General features: G+C 44.5%; 1 protein-coding gene across 3 annotated transcripts; it reads right to left on the bottom strand.

Moving 5' to 3' along the window:
• Positions 1–908: 908 nt before the first annotated feature.
• LOC134909057 (UMP-CMP kinase 2, mitochondrial-like) lies at positions 909–15,370 on the bottom strand. Of its 3 annotated transcripts, XM_063915462.1 has the most exons (7): positions 15,259–15,370; positions 15,052–15,166; positions 14,273–14,769; positions 12,426–12,537; positions 6,531–6,732; positions 6,211–6,444; positions 909–2,325 (listed from the first exon to the last, which is right to left on the bottom strand). In XM_063915462.1, the coding sequence occupies exons 1-7, from the start codon at positions 15,268–15,270 to the stop codon at positions 2,205–2,207; spliced, it is 1,293 nt and encodes a 430-aa protein (XP_063771532.1). In that variant the 5' UTR covers positions 15,271–15,370; the 3' UTR covers positions 909–2,204. The 3 variants fall into 3 exon arrangements, with proteins under 3 accessions (XP_063771532.1, XP_063771533.1, XP_063771531.1); XM_063915463.1 differs by having other exon boundaries at positions 15,052–15,364; XM_063915461.1 differs by lacking the exons at positions 15,052–15,166; positions 15,259–15,370 and having other exon boundaries at positions 14,273–15,016.
• Between the last annotated feature and the right edge of the window lie 3,031 nt (positions 15,371–18,401).

The raw sequence follows: 18,401 nt of genomic DNA, 5'->3' as shown, positions 1-18,401 counted from the left end.
TGTTTCAAAAACTGTGCTGGAAATGGGAAAACTGACTTAGATTCAAGATGGCCGATTTCAAGATGGTGCCCATGTTTGGTACATACCCTTTAAGATAGCCCACCTCACCCATACCTTACTGGAGTGTTCAGTTTTTCCATTTCCTGCACAGTTTTTGAAACAAAAGGGTGTACTGTGACTTTTGAATCACCCTGTACTTTTACCACTCTGTTTTAGTCTTTATGGGGACATTTACTAAGCAGTGAAAAGAGAGGAGAAGTGAGCCAGTGGAGAAGTGCCCATGGCAACCAATCAGCACTGAAGTAACATCTATTATTTGCATACTATAAAATTACACAGAGCTGCTGATTGGTTGAAGGGGCAACTTCTCCACTGGCTCACTTCTCCACTCTTTTCACTGCTTAGTAAATGACATGTCCCCTTCAATCTTCTAGATCATCACACTGACTGTTCATATCCAGCTGTCAGCAGTGATCTTTCTTGTTCAATGTTGGGTTTATCTCTAACAAATGTGTTCCCAAATGTAGATGCACAAAATTTGGCAACCTAAGCTATACTCTACTGTCTTTTGGTCGGTATTGTCTTAGGTTGTAGGTTTAGTAAACTTTTAAAATAACAAACATAAAATGTATAAAAAAAGAACGGAACATTCATAAAATGAACACAAGGTGGTGCTAAAGGGTAACAACATTTTAAACATTACTATAAACAGAATTTTCGCTGTTTCAGTATTTCATTTTTTTTAAAATTGAACATAAGTGCAATGAACACAAGGTGGCGCTAAAGTGTCACAAGATTTGTTGAATCATTCTTCATAATACTATATACTGTTTAGAGGTACAGTAGTAACATATAGTATTCTCATTGTGTTTCAGAAATAAATTGTGATCACGAATAGATAGAACAAGTTAATTTCACTTTTTCAAAACCTTTTTATTTTTAAAGACTTTGATGAAATAAGAACTTTATATGTATATCATTTAACAAATTGTTACACATTTTAAATGTCTTTTATGGACTATTGCCTGAAACAGAAATGTAACGGGAACCAGAATCCCCACTGACTTTGAACAGCAGTCATTTTGACTATAATTACAATCCATGTTATTCTCTGAATTGTCCAATATCCTCTCTAACTTAATATATTTGTTTTGCATAATTTATTTTAATTGTAATTTATTGTAAAATATATCATTTTAGTGAAATCACAACTCACAGATTTACTGTATTATTATCTTACTTCCTTTTCATTAAACTTTACACCTAACATATATTTATCAAGAGATCCACTTTCCTTCACATTTATACATTTTGCAATTTTTTTGCCAAAGACTTTAAAACATCAGTATTTTTACAGGGTAAAACCAGGTTTGCTTTGCCTTTAAAAAATGTACCACTTTAAATCATGCAGAAACTATCACTGGAAAACTGTGATTACTACACATTGTTGAACTATGGGGGTCATTCCGAGTCGTTCGCTCGTTATTTTTTTCTCGCAACGGAGCGAATAGTCGCTAATGCGCATGCGCAATGTCCGCAGTGCGACTGCGCCAAGTAAATTTGCTATGCAGTTAGGTATTTTACTCACGGCATTACAAGGTTTTTTCTTCGTTCTGGTGATCGTAATGTGATTGACAGGAAGTGGGTGTTTCTGGGCGGAAACTGGCCGTTTTTTGGGTGTGTGCGAAAAAACGCTACCGTTTCTGGGAAAAACGCGGGAGTGGCTGGAGAAACGGAGGAGTGTCTGGGCGAACGCTGGGTGTGTTTGTGACATCAAACCAGGAACGAAGCTGACTGAACTGATCGCAGATGCCGAGTAAGTGTGGAGCTACTCAGAAAATGCTAAGAAGTGTCTATTCGCAATTTTGCTAATCTTTCGTTCGCAATTTTGATAAACTAAGATTCACTCCCAGTAGGCGGCGGCTCAGCGTGTGCAAAGCTGCTAAAAGCAGCTTGCGAGCGAACAACTCGGAATGAGGGCCTATGTTTGAAAGTTATCAACTTTGAAAGTGCACACAGACAAATGTTTATGAGAGTTTGTGTAAGGAATATGAGGTTCTCTGTGTTCCATTGTTGCATCAAGCAGCAGACTGGCCAGACACCTGTGAATATCATGCAGCAGCACTGGAACAGTTTATTATCTTTTCCTCAAGTGCCAACAAAGCATCTCCACCTCCCGATATATAAAGTCTTCATATCTGCAATTAGAACCTACAGTGTTTCTTTATAATGCATAATGCCTCTTGTAAAACAGTTTCCTTTGAGGAGCTGGCATCCAAGATGACACATCCGGGGTTCTCCATTCTTCTGTACGCTTCTTCCACTCTAGAGCCACAGGGAGAAAAGTCAGTAAAGTTAGGATGAAAAGTGTGTTCGTGTTTCTACAAAAAACAAAATAATAGGATTTTTGGTCACTTACCGTTGAATCTGAAGCAGGCTGTGAGACACTAGACCATGGGATTGCAAGCTGGGATGAAGTGTGGGGCCTAACCGGAATACATACGATATACCAGCTGTCAGGATGACGGCTGTCAGTATCCCGACAGCGGCATCCCGGCAGCGAGTCCGCCACACATCAGACATAGTGTGATACTCCCACTTGGGTGGTGGCATGGACCCACCACCCGAGTGTGAATACAGGGCTGTGGTCGGAATTCCGACCGCCAGCATTTAGCCATCTGTCGGGATTCTGGCATCGGGATCCTGACAGGCGGTATATTAACCGCATAACGCCTAAACTACTGTAACTTTAAATGTAAGGAACGTAGGAACCACACCGTTGTCATGGAAGATGAGACAAAGCAACTTGCAAGACAAAGCCCCTAACTCAGAAATGCGCCGAGCTGAGGCAATAGCCATAAGGAAGACCAGCTTTGAAGTAATTAACTGAAGATCTGCTGAATCCAAAGGCTCAATTGGAGTAGTAGGTCTGGGCGAAGTGGAAGACGCCACGTGACATTTTTACAATGTCAGTGTACCACAAATTGCGTGGCCAGTCCAGAGCCACTAGGATCATCTTCACCTGTTGGTCTTGATGCGCTTTAGTACCCAAGTTAACATTGGGGTTGGAGGAAACAGATGCTCTAGATGAAAGTACCATGAAACCATCATGGCAACTACAGCCAGTGGGTACCAGGATATTGCACATAACTGTGCGACCTTGAAGTTATGTCAAGAGGCCATGAGATCCACCCGCGTAAGGCCCACTTCTAAACTAACTGTTTGAAGACCTCTGGATTGAGAGCCCACTCTCCTGCGTGTAATGTGGTTCTGTTGAGGAACTCTGCTTCCCAATTTTCCACTCCCGGGATAAACACCGCTGATAATGCTGAAACAAATGTCTCCGCTCAGGAAAGTATTTTCGCCACCTCTGATATTGCTGTCATGCTCTTTGTGCCTCCCTGATGATTTACATACACCACCGCCATGGTGTTGTCCTACTGAATTTGAACTGGCTTTCAAGAAAGCCATAAAGATGGCTCGGACCTCAAGCACATTAATCGGCAGAACCGCCCCAACAGTGACCAAAGGCCCTTGAACCGAAGATGTACTGTCACACATCCTATCCTAGGAAAAGAGTGTCCATGGTCACAATGATCCAATTTGGAGTGACGAAGGAACGTCCTTAGAGGAGATGGTTGGAAACCAGCCACCAATGTACTGTAGCTTGACAAGTGCTGTCTCACAGAATGAGAAACTGAGAGGAGATGGATGCTGAGCATCCTGTCCAATTTAGGAGAATTTCCCACCGGAATTCTCATAAATGGAACCTGGTATACTAAATGGTCTTGGAGGTAGAGACCATTGTGCCCATTAGCTTCATGCACAAAAAGAGCGACAGATGAGGTACTGATAGTACTGACACAACCATGTTCTGCAGGGTCCGTACTATTGATACCAGAAAGAAAATTCTCTGGAAAGAGGTATCGAAGACCACCCCCAGAAACTGAAGGTGCTGACAAGGAATTAGGTAGGAATTATGAAGTACTTCAACTGTGTAATCCAGGTGCTTTTGTAGTTGCAAAGCTGAATAGGCTCTCACAAGCAGATTATCTAAATTAGGTACAGGTATTACCGTTATACCTTCTTTCTGTAGTAAGCTCGCCATCACCGACATTATCCTGGTGAACATTCGTAAAGCTGTTGCAATTCTGAATGGTAGTGCCTGAAACTGGTAGTGATCGGAACCGACTGCAAAATAAAGGAGAGAATGATGACCTGTCCAAATCGGAATGTGCAGATACACATCCCTAACTTCCAGTGAGCCCAAATACTCATTGGCCTCCATGCTGTGGATAACCAATCAAAGAAATTCCATCTGAAAACTTTCTACCCACAACCTGGTGTTCAAGGCACGAAGATTTAAGATTGTCCTGAATGACCAGTTCACCTTCCGAACAAGGAACAGGTTGGAGTAAAACCCCAGTTTCTGTTCCAGGAGAGGTACTGGAGCAATGATGCTGTCCAAAAGGAGAGAACTGATAACCTGATTCAATGCCACCCTCTTCACTGCATCTCTGGGAAGAAGAGTGGAAATAAAAAGCCATAGTTGCGGACCCCTTAAGTCGATGACATAACCCCTGGAAATGATGTCCCGCACCCAGGTGTCTGAAGACAACCCCATCCAATGGTCTTTGACCAGAGCAAACCAACCTCCAACTGGTGACCATAATGGGAGTAGAAGAAACCCGACAGGTGCTAGGTTTCTAGGAGCCTTGGCTCCTGAGCGTTGGTTGGCATCAGAAAATCTGCCCTTCAACTCCGAACCCCTGCCAGTGAAGAAGCGGTCCCTGGCTGACTGACCTCTTGTGGATGCTTTGTCTCAATAGGAGGAATGAAAGCTCGGAAATGTGTGCACCGCTGTTTAGGGGCAGCCACGGGAAGAAAAGTGCTTTTTTTCCCGGTAGCCTGGGAAATAATGTTATCCAGTTGTGGTCCAAACTGTACGCCCCCACCAAACAGAAGAGCTTCTAAGGAACTTTTTGATTCCAAATCTGCAGTCCAAGCAAAGAGCCCTTTGGGCCAAGACAGCAGTAGCTGAAACTTTGGAAGCCATCTGAGTTTTGCAGCCACTTGAAATGGCCTCCCTGTGCTGCACCTGTATAATTAGACTTGACAGTCTAATCATACAGGTGTAGGAGGAAGCACATAGTGATAGTTCAGTGAATGGCCAAATCCCTGCAGTATGATTTGGAGAGAGGTCATCCAAGATGAAATGTTGATAAAGACATTCAGTAGCATGGGCCATTACAGATGGTGAGAGGTACTGCGAGGGGGTATTGGATTCCAGGTCGATACCACTTAGGTCAACACCAATTGGTCGACACACCTTAGGTCGACACCTGAAATATGTCGACATGGAGAAAAAAGGTTGACGTGAGTTTTTTATGTTTTTTAGTGCACCGTGTTCGCTCGCCATGTTTCGGTCAAGGTGCCTCGCTCTGCTACCGCTGTGCTCGGCACAGGTTACCGTTCCCAGTTGTAGTTCACATGGATAGTAAAGTATGAAAAAGTTTTTAAAAAAATGGGAAATAATTTGAAAAACTCATGTCGACCTTTTTGCATGTCGACCTTGTTCATGTTGACCTTTTGTCCATATCGACCTATTCCAGGTGTTGACCCAAGGTGTGTCGACCAATTGGTGTCGACCTAAGTTGTGTCGACCTTATTGGTGTCGACCTGGAGTCCGGATACCCTGCGAGAACAGATCAAATTGTATATTAGCCTCAACAAATGATTCTGAATCCAAAGGAATTTATTAGCTTTCCAAGAGTACCGATAAAGAAGAACAAAGAACCTTGAACCTAGCTTTGTGGTACTCAAATGTGGTAGAGGACGTGGAGAGAAAGTGGATTCAGAGAAATAAACTCTGCAAGTACCTGTTAGATAAGTAGGATGAGAACCAGGAGATGACAGTAACCAAGTACTGTAAATGCAGTGTTTCCATGAGAAGAGCGTGGTCAGCAATGTCAAATTGTTAAAGTCCAAAAGGGTGCAATGATGTATGAGGACACATCTGTAAGTGCACGTGCGCAATAGGGGGCCTTTGCCCTTATCTACATAACCTTTATTACAGGTATACATTTATATAACAATCTATGTGCAAGGAATGCTTTAAGGTGTCTCTCCTAGATACAGTATCTACTGTAGTTCATACAGTATGTCATCCCAGAAAAGTTGATATACATAAGAGATATGTATCATACTTACTTCTGTCGAAATATGTTGTTAGCCTCTAGTTCCTTTTCTTCTCTGGTTTCTTGGAGCCCACGCTTCCGTATACGACTAATTCGCTCTTCATCGCAGACGGTCAATAAAATGATAAGGTCAGGTTTAAGAAGATCATCTGGCCAACTGTAAACCTCATGGTGGTGATCTGGCAGGTTGTGGACACCACCCCCAATCTCTGTGGCTATGGCATAGGCAGCTGTACTGTGCCAGAACCTACAAAGATCATACAAGTATTTTTCTAACATCTTCACATCATCATACAAAACTGCCCATTGAAGTCAATATTATTTTAAACTGACCTGTCCACAATAACTGGACCAATTTGTGATGCTTTTGCTATTTCAACAGCTCCAACGTAGTTACCTAAGGCATAGTACGCTCTCCTTATCAGGGAGGTCTCTTCGTCAAAAGTTTTCCTCCACTGGCTAATGCATTCTGGTGGTGATTTAAGCAATGTGGCTTTCAGGTGACTCGTAAGTGACTCTGTCAGTGTAGATTTTCCTTCACAAGAGAAAATGGCAAATTGCTTATACATAGTTACTGTAGGTGCATTTTGTATTCACTTACTATAAGCATTATGCAGAAACACACTTTTATTATTATTATTATTATTATTATTATTTATTTATATGGCACCACAAGGGTTCCGCAGCGCCCAATTACAGAGTACATATGCACATAATCAAAACAGGAAAACAGTGACTCACAGCTGAAGACAATATCGGACAAGAACAGGGTAGCTAAGCATAACTACATCAGTAGAGACACTGAGATAAGTATCAAGGTGGCCGAGAACTGCAGGATTTGGGCAGTTGAGGATTATTAAAGTAAGAAAAGGATAATCACATGAGGAAAGAGGGCCCTACTTGTGAGAGGTTACATTCTAAAGGGGAGGGACAGACAGAGAGGGGTGACACAGATGGGGTAGACCTCACATGGGACAGAGGGTTAGGGTGAGGTTTGGCTGGGTTTGGTAAAGTGGGTCTTGAGAGCCCGTTTGAAGTTATGTAGAGAGGTGGAGAGTCTGAGGGTGAGAGGTAGAGAATTCCAGAGAAAGGGAGCAGCACGTGAAAAATCTTGGAGGTAGGAGTGGGAGGAAGTAATCAGTAGACAGAAGAGTCGGCGTGCATTAGCAGAGCGAAGATGATGGGTGGGAGAGTAAAGGGAGATAAGGTCAGAGATGTAAGTGGGAGAGGAGTGGGTGAGTGCTTTGTAAGTGAGTGTGAGAAGTTTGAATTGGATTCTGAAAGGGAAGGGAAGCCAGTGAAGGGCTTGTAGGAGAGGGGAGGTGGATGTAGTGTGTTTGGGGAGGAAGATGAGCCAGGCTGCAGCATTGAGGATAGATTGGAGTGGAGAGAGGTAATTGTCAAGGAGATCAGTTAGGAGGAGATTACAGTAACCTACTCTGGAAATAATCAGTGAGTGGATAATGGTCTTGGTGGCATCCCGGGTGAGAAAGGGTCTGATCCTGGAAATGTTTTTGAGATGAAAATGACAAGTTTGTGAGAGGTGCTGAGATGGAGTCAAGGATTACGCCAAGGCAGCGTACTTGGGGGCTAGAGGAGATAGTCGTGCCATCAATGGATAATGAGATTGTAGGAAGTGAGGTTGTGCGGGAGGGTGGGAAGATGATCAGCTCAGTCTTAGACATGTTGAGTTTAAGAAAGCGCTGGGACATCCAGGAGGAGATAGCAGAGAGACAGTTGGAGGTATGAGTGAGTAGAGTCAGGGAGAGATCAGGGGAGGAAAGGTAGATTTGAGTGTCATCAGCATAGAGGTGATATTGGAAGTTAAAAGAACTATTGAGTTCACCTAAAGAGGACGTGTAGAGAGCGAAAAGGAGAGGACCAAGAACAGAACCTTGGGGGACACCAACAGTTAGTGGAAGTGGGGGGAGGTAGTGTCATGAGAGGAGACAGAGAAGGAACGATCAGAGAGGTAGGAGGACAGCCACCAGAGGGCAGTATCACACAGACCAAGAGAGTGAAGGATTTGTCAAAAGCAGTGTCAAAGCAGCAGAGAGGTCATGAAGAATAAGCAGAGAGTAGTGGCCCTTAGATTTGGCTGCATGGAGGTCATTGCACACTTTTCTGAGGGCAGCTTCAGTGGAGTGGAGAGAATGGAAACCAGACTGGAATGGGTCAAGCAGTAAGTGGGAGGAAAGAAAGGCAGTCAGGTGGTTATAGACAATACGCTCAAGGAGTTTGGAGGCAAAAGGGAGGAGAGAGATGGATCAATAGTTGGAAAGGGTGCTTGGATCAAGGGTAGGCTTTTTAAGAATAGGGGAGGTGAGTGCATGCTTGAAGGCAGAGGGGACAGTGTCTGATAAGAGGGAGAGATTGAGAAGGTGGGCAAGATGGGAACAAGCAGAAGGAGAGAGGTAGCAAAGGAGGTGGGAGGGGATAGGGTCAAGTGAGGAGGTGGTGTGGAGGGAGGAACAGATGAGGACCATGACTTTCTCACCAGATACATGGAAGAAAGATGTCAGAGTTAGTGAGAGGCAAGGGGAGGGGTGGCAAGGGATGGGTGGTGGCTGGTTGCTGGTCTGGTGGGATGTGATGTCCAGACATATGGAGTCAATGTTGGATGTAAAATAAGTGGCAAAAGTCAAGAGAAAACAACGAGGAAGGGAGAGGAGGTGGTAGTGGGCAGAGGAGGGAGTTGGCATTGGCAAAGAGACACTGGGGGTTGGAAGACTGGGTAGAGAAGAATTTTGAATTATGATTGTTTAGAGAGGGAAAGGGCAGCATTGAAGGATGAGAGCATGAATTTGAAATGGAGGAAATCAGCCTTAGAGCATGATTTCCTCCACTGTCGCTCGGCAGTGCGTGACTTTGTTAATAAGTCATATACAGAGCCGTAACAAGATATTTTGGTGGCCCCCCATATCATGAAGAGGCACAGCACATGCCAAAAAACGGGAATTGGGGCGTAGCCATACGATATTTTCCCCAATTCAAATTATGCCACACAATAGTGCAACCTTATTCACATTTCACCTCACAGTAGTGCCCCTTACTCACATTATATTGCACAGTAGTGCCACTTATACACATTACTTTATCGGCTGTGTATATTTCAATTATGTGAAAGTATATTTTATCTTATACACATTATGCAACACAGTAGTTCCCATTATTTACACAGTATTAACCTTTATACACATTATGTCACACAGTAGTAACTCTTATATACATTATACCACACAGTAGTGTCACCTAATGACAATAAAAAAAGCAATAGCTCTGTTGCTTGATCATGCTAATATTCCCCTACTCATCTGCCTTAGCCTGATCTAGCAGCACTACAGTGTTTTATATTTGTCAGTAATTTGAACGTTGTCTAACCCACCAGGTGCAAGCTCCGGAAGGCATTGCATTCCAGAGCATGGTGCATAAACGATAAGTTGCCAAACTGCCAAATGCATGTTGATAAATCCTACACGGAGTCTGATAGTAGCCTATTCGTGGTGGCTGGTGCCAGAGTATACGGAGCCAGCCACCATGCGGCAGCACAGCGGAGCCGCCCTGTTTATGCATGGATTGGCAGATGCCAGCCCAATTGACTAAACAATCTCAGCCACACGGAACCGTGGGAGACTCTCCCCCACACACAGTGCAGTGTGTGGATGGGAGTTGGGTGTGAGGGTATCCAGATTGTGAAAAAGATCTGGCTGCACTGCTAGTGCAACATATATAGTAGCAGGCACCTGGTACATAGAAATTGCGGTTGCCGGTTCCGCCCCAGGGCATCCAGTACTGGCTGCACCACCCTAGTTATGGCCCTGGTCATATGACAAAAGTGAGAAAGGACTATTTACTGTATTCTGGCATAGATGAATTAAGCAAATATAATAGGTGTTTTTTACCCATGGACACCCCTTGCTGCCTTGGTACAAGCCTGTGCTTTGCTAGTTGCCTATGGGGGGTGGGTGACTTTATTGGCTAATAGGCAGTTATTGGTTAATGCAATCTAATTTATTCCACCTACTGTATTATCCTGTTGGTATTACTGTCAGGGGTCATTGCTGTCAGCAAAATGTGCAGCTATCATAGAAGCACAAGATGAAGCTGCTATGGTGCTGGGTGGCCCTCTCTATTGTCAAATCCTCAAGTTTATGAAGTATGCGTTTTGTTCAAACTCGGGGGGTAAATTTGGGCTCTTCCTAAATCTTTCCAATAAATGTCTAGTTATGCCTGACGCATCTCCAGTGGCCTCCCGTCCCTCACCCTACATTGACCTATGCATTAAATTATAAAGGACAAAATAATATGCAAAGATATTAAAGATAATAGAAATATTAATTCAAGGTTGTTCCTAAGCGACTTTGTAATACATTTAAATCACTTCTCAATCCTCCCTCACACAACCCACCAACCACAGTCAATGTGCAAGATCTTGCTTCCTACTTCAAGGACAAGATTACTAAAGGGCCGTACATCCTGGGAGATGTGGAGGGAAATGTGTGCTGAGCGGTCTAGCACAGACCCCTTAGCACACATCTCTCCCCTCGCTCAGGACAGCGCAATGTATGCTGAGCGAGGGAGGATGGACAGCGGGAGCCGCTCATTTCACCCAGCGGTGAAATGAGCGACCTGCTAGATCGTGCCTGCATACAGGCCAATCTAGCACCGGTGATAGCGACGCGCGGGACCGCGCATCGCTGTCGCCGACACCCCTACACACGGAGCGATGTGTTTCTAACTTCTAAGTAATATAGTCAGATTGCTTAGAAATTAGGTGAACATCACTCCGTGTGTACCCCCCTTAAGAATCCTCAGTCACAGTGACCTGTTCAATTCCCTACCTGAATCCTCTGGCAATTTCCCTTCATTTGACCCAACAAATGAAGATGAAGTAACAATACTCTTCTCATCCTGCTACTCTATTACCTCTCCTCTTGATCCTATACCCTCACAAACAAGTAAAGCTCTGTCTCCTGTGCTCATCCCAACCTTAACTAAAATCTGTAATCTCTTTCTCTCTTTCTCAAAAAAAACTAAATTCTGGCAAAACTCTTTCTCAAACTACCGTCCCATTTCTCAGCTCCCATGACCCTCCAAGCTATTTGAACGACATGCCTACACTCGCCTCACACACTTTCTTAACTCGCTCAATTTATTAGACCCACTTCACTCAGGCTTTCGTGCCCAACATTCCACAGAGACAGCACTAACTAAAGCAGTAATTAATCTGGTCACTGCTAAGTCCAAAGGTGACTACTCACTTCTTATTCTTCTACTGTAGATCTTTCTGCTGCTTTTGACAATGTTGACCACTCTCCTCTCATACAACCACTACAATCCCTGGGTCTTCAGAACAAAGCTCTTCTTAGTTCTCATCCTACTTATCTAATTGCTCTTTCAATGTCCGCTTCTCTGAATCCTCCTCCTCTTTGCTACCACTATCAGTTGGAGAACCGCAAGGCTCAGTCTTAGGTCCTCTGCTTTTCTCAATCTATACCTCATCTCTTGGCAAACTAATCAGCTCTTTTGGAGTTCAGTATCTTCTGTATGCGGATGATACTCAAAACTACCAATTCTCCCCAGATTTGTCACCATCTGTATTGGTCCGCGTCACTAAATGCCTTTCTGACGTTTCCTCTTGGATGTCATCTCATCAACTCAAACTTAATATTTCCAAAACAGAATTAATTGTATTTCCACTGACCAATAGTAGTCACCAACCTGATATCTCTATTACTGTTGAGAAGACACTGCAAAAACTCTAATCCATTGCTCTCATTATCTCCTCCATTGATTATTGCAATAGTCTTCTTACTGGTCTTACCAAAAAGAGACTCTCACCACTACAATCCATTCTGAATGCAGCTGCGAGGCTAATCTTCCTCGCTAGACGTTCATTGTCTGAGGATCCACTCTGTCAGGTTCTACGTCTATGAGTATGTGTCCTTACCCAGTTTTTTTTATCACTGTTGTTTCCAATTGTTTTGTTTTATTTGATCACTGTTGCTTTCAATTGTAAAGTGTTAATAAATAATATTAAATAATAAGGTTGAGGTTATGAGGAATTTGAGTACAGTACTTTATTAAGAACACATAATTTTAAATAAAATAAAAAACAAGCAAATGGGCCAAATCAATATACAAAGAACATAATACCAGAAATTATTATATTTCATCCAATGATAAGTTGCTAATACTCCCATAATGTAAACATCCATTGTTTCTTACCTGTGGCATCAAGTCCTTCAATAACAATAATAGAGAAATGGCCTCTCTCCGGAATCTTATTCTGGTCCATTAACTCTAAAACCCGTTTAGCTTCTGGGATAACTGTGGAACTCTATTGAAAAAAATAAATATATACTGTATTAATATAAATAAGTATATACTGTATTGTTGTTCTGAAGTACGTAATGCTACTATTTAACATTAAAAGTACAAATATGCTTCATTATACTTTCTACAAAATGTTAAATATTAGTACAATTTGATAGCCAAAGCAAAAACAAAACAAAGTTTAACATTCAAAAAGTACAATTTACAGTTCAAGGAACTGTGGGACATATTTATCACAATCTGCATCTTTAATGCAATGTGATAAATATTTTTCGGCCAAATTCAAACTGTGGAGATAAAAGTAACCTACGGTACAGAACATGGCACAACATGGACTTGGTTTATACCCCTTTCAAACCGCAATAGGCGGGTCGCACCCGGAACCCGTAAAAAGGTGCTTCCCGGGTACGACCCGCCTGAGCCCCTTTCACACTGCTGTCCCCAGCCCGGCATATTGCCGGGTTGGTGAAGTCAGTGGTGACGCGTGTGGAGGAGATACTGTAGCTATGGTACTCATGTATGTGTGCCAAATCCATATTCCCAGTGCTGTTTTTTTAGGGAACATAGGTTGAGGAATAATGGTCTGGAGCTATGATAGATAGATAGATAGATAGATAGATAGATAGATAGATAGATAGATAGATAGATAGATAGATAGATAGATAGATAGATAGATAGATAGCCAGATAGATCTGATTTGTAATGTGTAGTAGTTCCTATATATTAGCAAATTACTTGGTAAACAGACCAAAAATGCTATATACAGAAGCTCTGACTAGAGAAATAAAATAAAAGTGTAACTAAACAAAATTTTCTTTCAGTCTAATTAATTTTTATTGCGACTATGATTTAATTATTAACTAAATGTATTATTTTATACTTTTCTTATAATTATTTCATAACAAAGTAACAGCAAAAACAAAAATGTTATATTAATTTCTTTAATTTTACAATATGATTTCAATATTTGTTGCTCTGTCACGTTGTCGCTATGTGGTCTAATACAACAGCTTCATTTTTTGATACTAAATAACTGTGTACGATTTGTCAGCTTCACCTTGAGAACTGTGGAAGATATTCACATACATAAAAACAAATTTACTAAGCCTTGGTTGGAGATAAAGTACCAGCCAATTAGCTCCTAACTGTCCATTTTTAAACACAGGCTGTGACATGGCAGTTGGGAGCTGATTGGCTGGTACTTTATATCCAGCAACTTTTTCTCCACCCAAGGCTTGGTAAATAGACCCTTTATTCTTTATATTTATATATATATATATAAAGGTATGCAAATAGGAATTATCTTATGGAAATACATTTTGGCCCAGGACAGGTTCTGGAACACCATTCTTGATTTTGTCATAGTTAATGAAAGGTTCTGCAACAGCATTCTTGCTGTAAAATAGCACTGCCCATTCCCCTATATATGTATTGTATTGTAAGCTTGCGAGCAGGGCCCTCTTACCTCTCTGTCTATCTGTTAATAACCGTACTTGTTTTATTGCTATGTTCTAACTTCCTCTATAAATAAATATTAACAAATATACAGTAAAAGACAGACAGCACTGTGCTGAGACTATATTACCTGTCTGTTTAGTGCTTGGATTTTAAGGCTGATCGCCATCTGGAGTTGCAGTTATATATGTGTAAAGAATGTGTATTTAATGTAGCAGTAGTACAGACGGATGTGAAAGGGGTCACCAATCACTACAGCCTGCGCCGTGTACAGTGTAACTCACCTCTTGCAGTACAGCGCAGGCGTCTTCCAGCGAGTAAAACACAGCAGAACCTTTGATGTTGTCCACAAATGGAGATGGCATCACTGTGTCCATTCTCATAACTGGTGACCTCTCTATCTCTTTCGCTCCTCCATTCAGGTCCCACCAGCATTGCCAGACCTGGCCTCCTTCCCCTTCCCTGTAACTGCACAGCTGGATGTCCTGCTTATACTCTCTGAGGATGCTGTACAGCCTATTCTCAGTGTCTGGGCAACAGCGGGGATCCAGGACTAGAAACCCCTTCTCTAGAGAACCATGGAGGTTCCCTGGGACATAGGACATCAGATTAAACACCTGACTTCCATGAAACAATTCAGATAGTTGTTGCCCCAGTGACTTGTGCAGCCTTGCTGCCCTGACGCGGGGTCCTATAGTTATACATACTGAATACGCACAGCCCCCATCAGCCAGCATGGGCCAGTCAGTCGCAGTCACAGAGGGAATCTGGTATCCACTGCCTGTGGATGTAAAGTAGAAGTCATTAGAATAACAATTAGATTCCACTGCAAACAGCCGAGACTTCCTTCCTACAGTGCAGTGCTTGGGAGAACTGGTCATAATGCTGCTGTGTGTAAGTCTGGATCTTATGTGTGAGAGGAGCCTCTGAGAGTTCCTGCCTAGCATCAGTAATACAGTATGTGATATATGAATGACACAGGAGCAGCCAGGCTGAATTTTCCTGCTTCTGCAGAAGGGAAGGGAAAAGTGAAAGTAAACTGGCCAAGAGAAACGAAACTCACATGTGTAAACAAACTGTGCGTCTGTCACAGGATCGGTTTCCTTTTCCTCAGCTGGTCGTGAATTGTTCCAGGAAATAGGAATTAGTTCTCTGCATTTCCTACAGAGAAGAGAGAACTAAAAAAAAAAAAAAATTGAGAAATATTCATCTCCTTCTGCCCTAGGGTTTATGTTTATCAGATAGTCAATCTTGCATTGCAGAAATGTACTTTTAAATTCATAGGGCAGCTGAGTGATAGTCAGCTCCTCTGCAATACTGTCTGGCAGTAGTAAAAGGCAGGAGCATAGACAGCCATGCAGGGCCACGGTAATGAACGAGGGTGTAGCCTTAAAAGGGGCATGTCCACGCCCCCTAAAAATAATCCCATCTCCTATATAATAGCCCTGTGATTCTGTGCCTGGGTTTCTAACGCTGGGCGTGGCTAGGAGCTCTCATTGGGTTAGTGGCAGGTCTATCACACCCAGTCCACAGCTGATTGGGCGAGAAACGCCCTCCCACACAGGTTACATTCAATGGGAGGCTTTGCCCTTTGGCTGCTTTGTTTTCACAGAGCAGGATTAGCAATGGAACTGATGGAGCTGCAGCTCCAGCCCCACACCCCAAAATAGGCCCTCTGCATCTGCAGCATCATACCCCCCAACAATTTACACATAAACATTGATACACATTCAAAAAGGGGGCGTGGCCACGGGTACAGCAGCGTGGCCACGCCCCTTTTCATATACTTTCAATGGAAGCTTGGAGAGCCAGAAATCGGTACAGACCATTAAAAAAAAGGGACTGTACCTGCCAAAAAGGTGCAGCTGGAGGGTATGCATACCTCCCAACTGTCCCGATTTTCGCTGGACAGTCCTGTTTTTTTGGGTCTGTCCCGCTGTCCCTCCCGCGGTGGGGGGAGGGCAGTTGGGAGGCTCCTGATCACTCACTGCTCTGCTCAGTTGAGAGCAGAGCAGCGGTAAATAGACGCTGTGCGCACGCGCACAGCGTCTATTCCAGTGAGTTAGAGGGAGAGGGGGCATGCCAGCAGCTCACAGAGCGCTGGCCATGCCCCCTCAGTGACGAAAATGGGGGCGTGACTCGCGATTGCGGGCCCTCCCGTGAAGCCACGCCCCTTCTATATAGGCCACGCCCCCTTTTCGGTCGCGGGCGCGCTTCGCACGCCAAAATGTCACTCCTTCTTCTACTTCAATGTTTTGAGGTATGGGGTATGCCACTGCATCTGCAGCAAGTCTCTGCGCTGTAGATAGGAGGGAAAAACATTATTTTACTGCAGCGTCCTATGGGGGTCATTCCAAGTTGATCGCTAGCTGCATTCGTTCGCTGTGCATCGATCAGACAAAAACTCTGCACTTCTGCGCATACGTATGCAGCGCAATGTGCACGTGCGGCGTACTATTACAACGAACGATGTAGTTTTACATAGGGTCTAGCGATGCTTTTCAGTCGCACAGGCAGCCGCAGAGTGATTAACAGGAAGAGGGCGTTTATGGGTGTCAACTGACCGTTTTCAGGGAGTGTTCGGAAAAACCCAGCAGTGGCTGGGCAAACGCAGGGCGTGTTCATGACGTCTAATCAGGAACTGAATGGTCTGAAGTGATCACAAGCGCTGAGTAGGTCTGAAGCTACTCTGAAACTGCACAAAATATTTTTGTACCCACTCTCCGATCCCTTCGTTCGCACTTCTGCTAAGCTAAAATACACTTCCAGTGGGCGGCGGCATAGCGTTTGTACGGCTGCTAAAAACTGCTAGCGAGCGATCAACTCAGAATGACCACCAATGTCTTGCTGCCAGTCCACCTGCCCCCTCCGGCATCAACAAACCCCACTCCCTAGCCACGCCGAAGGTGGAACAAAAGCTGCTGCGGCCACCGGCATAGATGTGTATGAAAGCGGCGCAGCGGAAGGCTTTCATAGCCCTCCCTGCGCCGCATACTCTCTGAGCCCCAGAGCCTCCTCTGCGTGTGATGTCACAGAAGTGCCTCTCAGCCACAGCCGCGCCCAGAGGCCCTGACTCCGCAACACAGCACAGCACCTGGCCTGCCGGCCTGGAAGCCCCGAGATGGCTAATGTAGCGGATAGAGAGGGTGATATCGCGGAGGGTAATGTATGGACGCTTAATCAATGTAAAAGGTGACAGTGCTGTGCAGTGCAGTGGGTGTGCAGTCAGGGCAAGTGCTAGAGTGTTCGCCGCCCCCCTGCAAACTATAAATTTGCACCCTCGCATACTTTACAAACGCACAGCGCACATAATGACCCCTGTAGTAGAGACACTTACACATGTAATGCCCCCCTGTACCAGAGACGCTTACACATGTAATGCCCCCTGAACCAGTGACGCTTACACATGTCACGCCCCCCTGTACCAGTGACGCTTACACACATAACGCCCTCTGTACCAGTGCCGCTTAGACACGTAACGCCCCCTGTACCAGTGATGCTTACACATGTAACGCCCACCTGTACCAGTGATGCTTACACATGTAATGCCCCCTGTAGCAGTGACGCTTACACACGTAACGCCCTCTATACCAGTGCCGCTTACACATGTAACGCCCCCTGTACCAGTGACGCTTACACACGTAACGCCCCCTGTACCAGTGACGCTTACACACAAAACGCCCCCCTGTACCAGTGACGCTTACACACATAACGCCCCCTGTACCAGTGACGCTTACACACGTAATGCCCCCTCTACCAGTACCGCTTACACATATAATGCCCTCTGTACCAGTGCCGCTTACACACGTAACGCCCCCTGTACCAGTGCCGCTTACACACGTAACGCCCCCTGTACCAGTGTTGCTTACACACATAATGCCCCCGGTACCAGTGACGCTTACACACATTATGCAGCAGTCACACATACACATACACACACACACACACACCAGACACATATATATACAAACACACACACATACATACTGTACATACATTACACACATACACAGTCACACATATATACAGTATACACAGACACTGTATATATACACACACACTCACTCTCTTTCCAGACCCTTATCTAATGAAGTCTGGCTGGCCAAAGCTGTAGCAGCTCATCCTCCTACTGCAGCATGGTCCCGTGTAGCTCCGCCCCTTACTCCCATCTAGCTCCGCAACTGCTCCTCCCCCACCCGCAGTGGCTCCGGACCACCACCCGTGGCACCTACGCACCCTCCCCCACCTGTGGCACCCCCACTCCAGCCCCTCCCCCACCTGCGGCACCACTGCAACCGCCCCTCCCGCGGCACCCCAGAGTCCCATCCGCATCTTCCCCGCACCCGCCACTCCGCCAACCACAGCACCTACTAGGTGATTCACCAGGCCCTGCGTGCGCTGTTCACGCCGTTG

The sequence above is a fragment of the Pseudophryne corroboree genome, chromosome 4, assembly GCF_028390025.1.
Source record: "Pseudophryne corroboree isolate aPseCor3 chromosome 4, aPseCor3.hap2, whole genome shotgun sequence".
In the NCBI taxonomy this organism is placed as follows: Eukaryota; Metazoa; Chordata; class Amphibia; order Anura; family Myobatrachidae; genus Pseudophryne; species Pseudophryne corroboree.
This window is presented reverse-complemented; position numbering and strand designations above follow the sequence as displayed.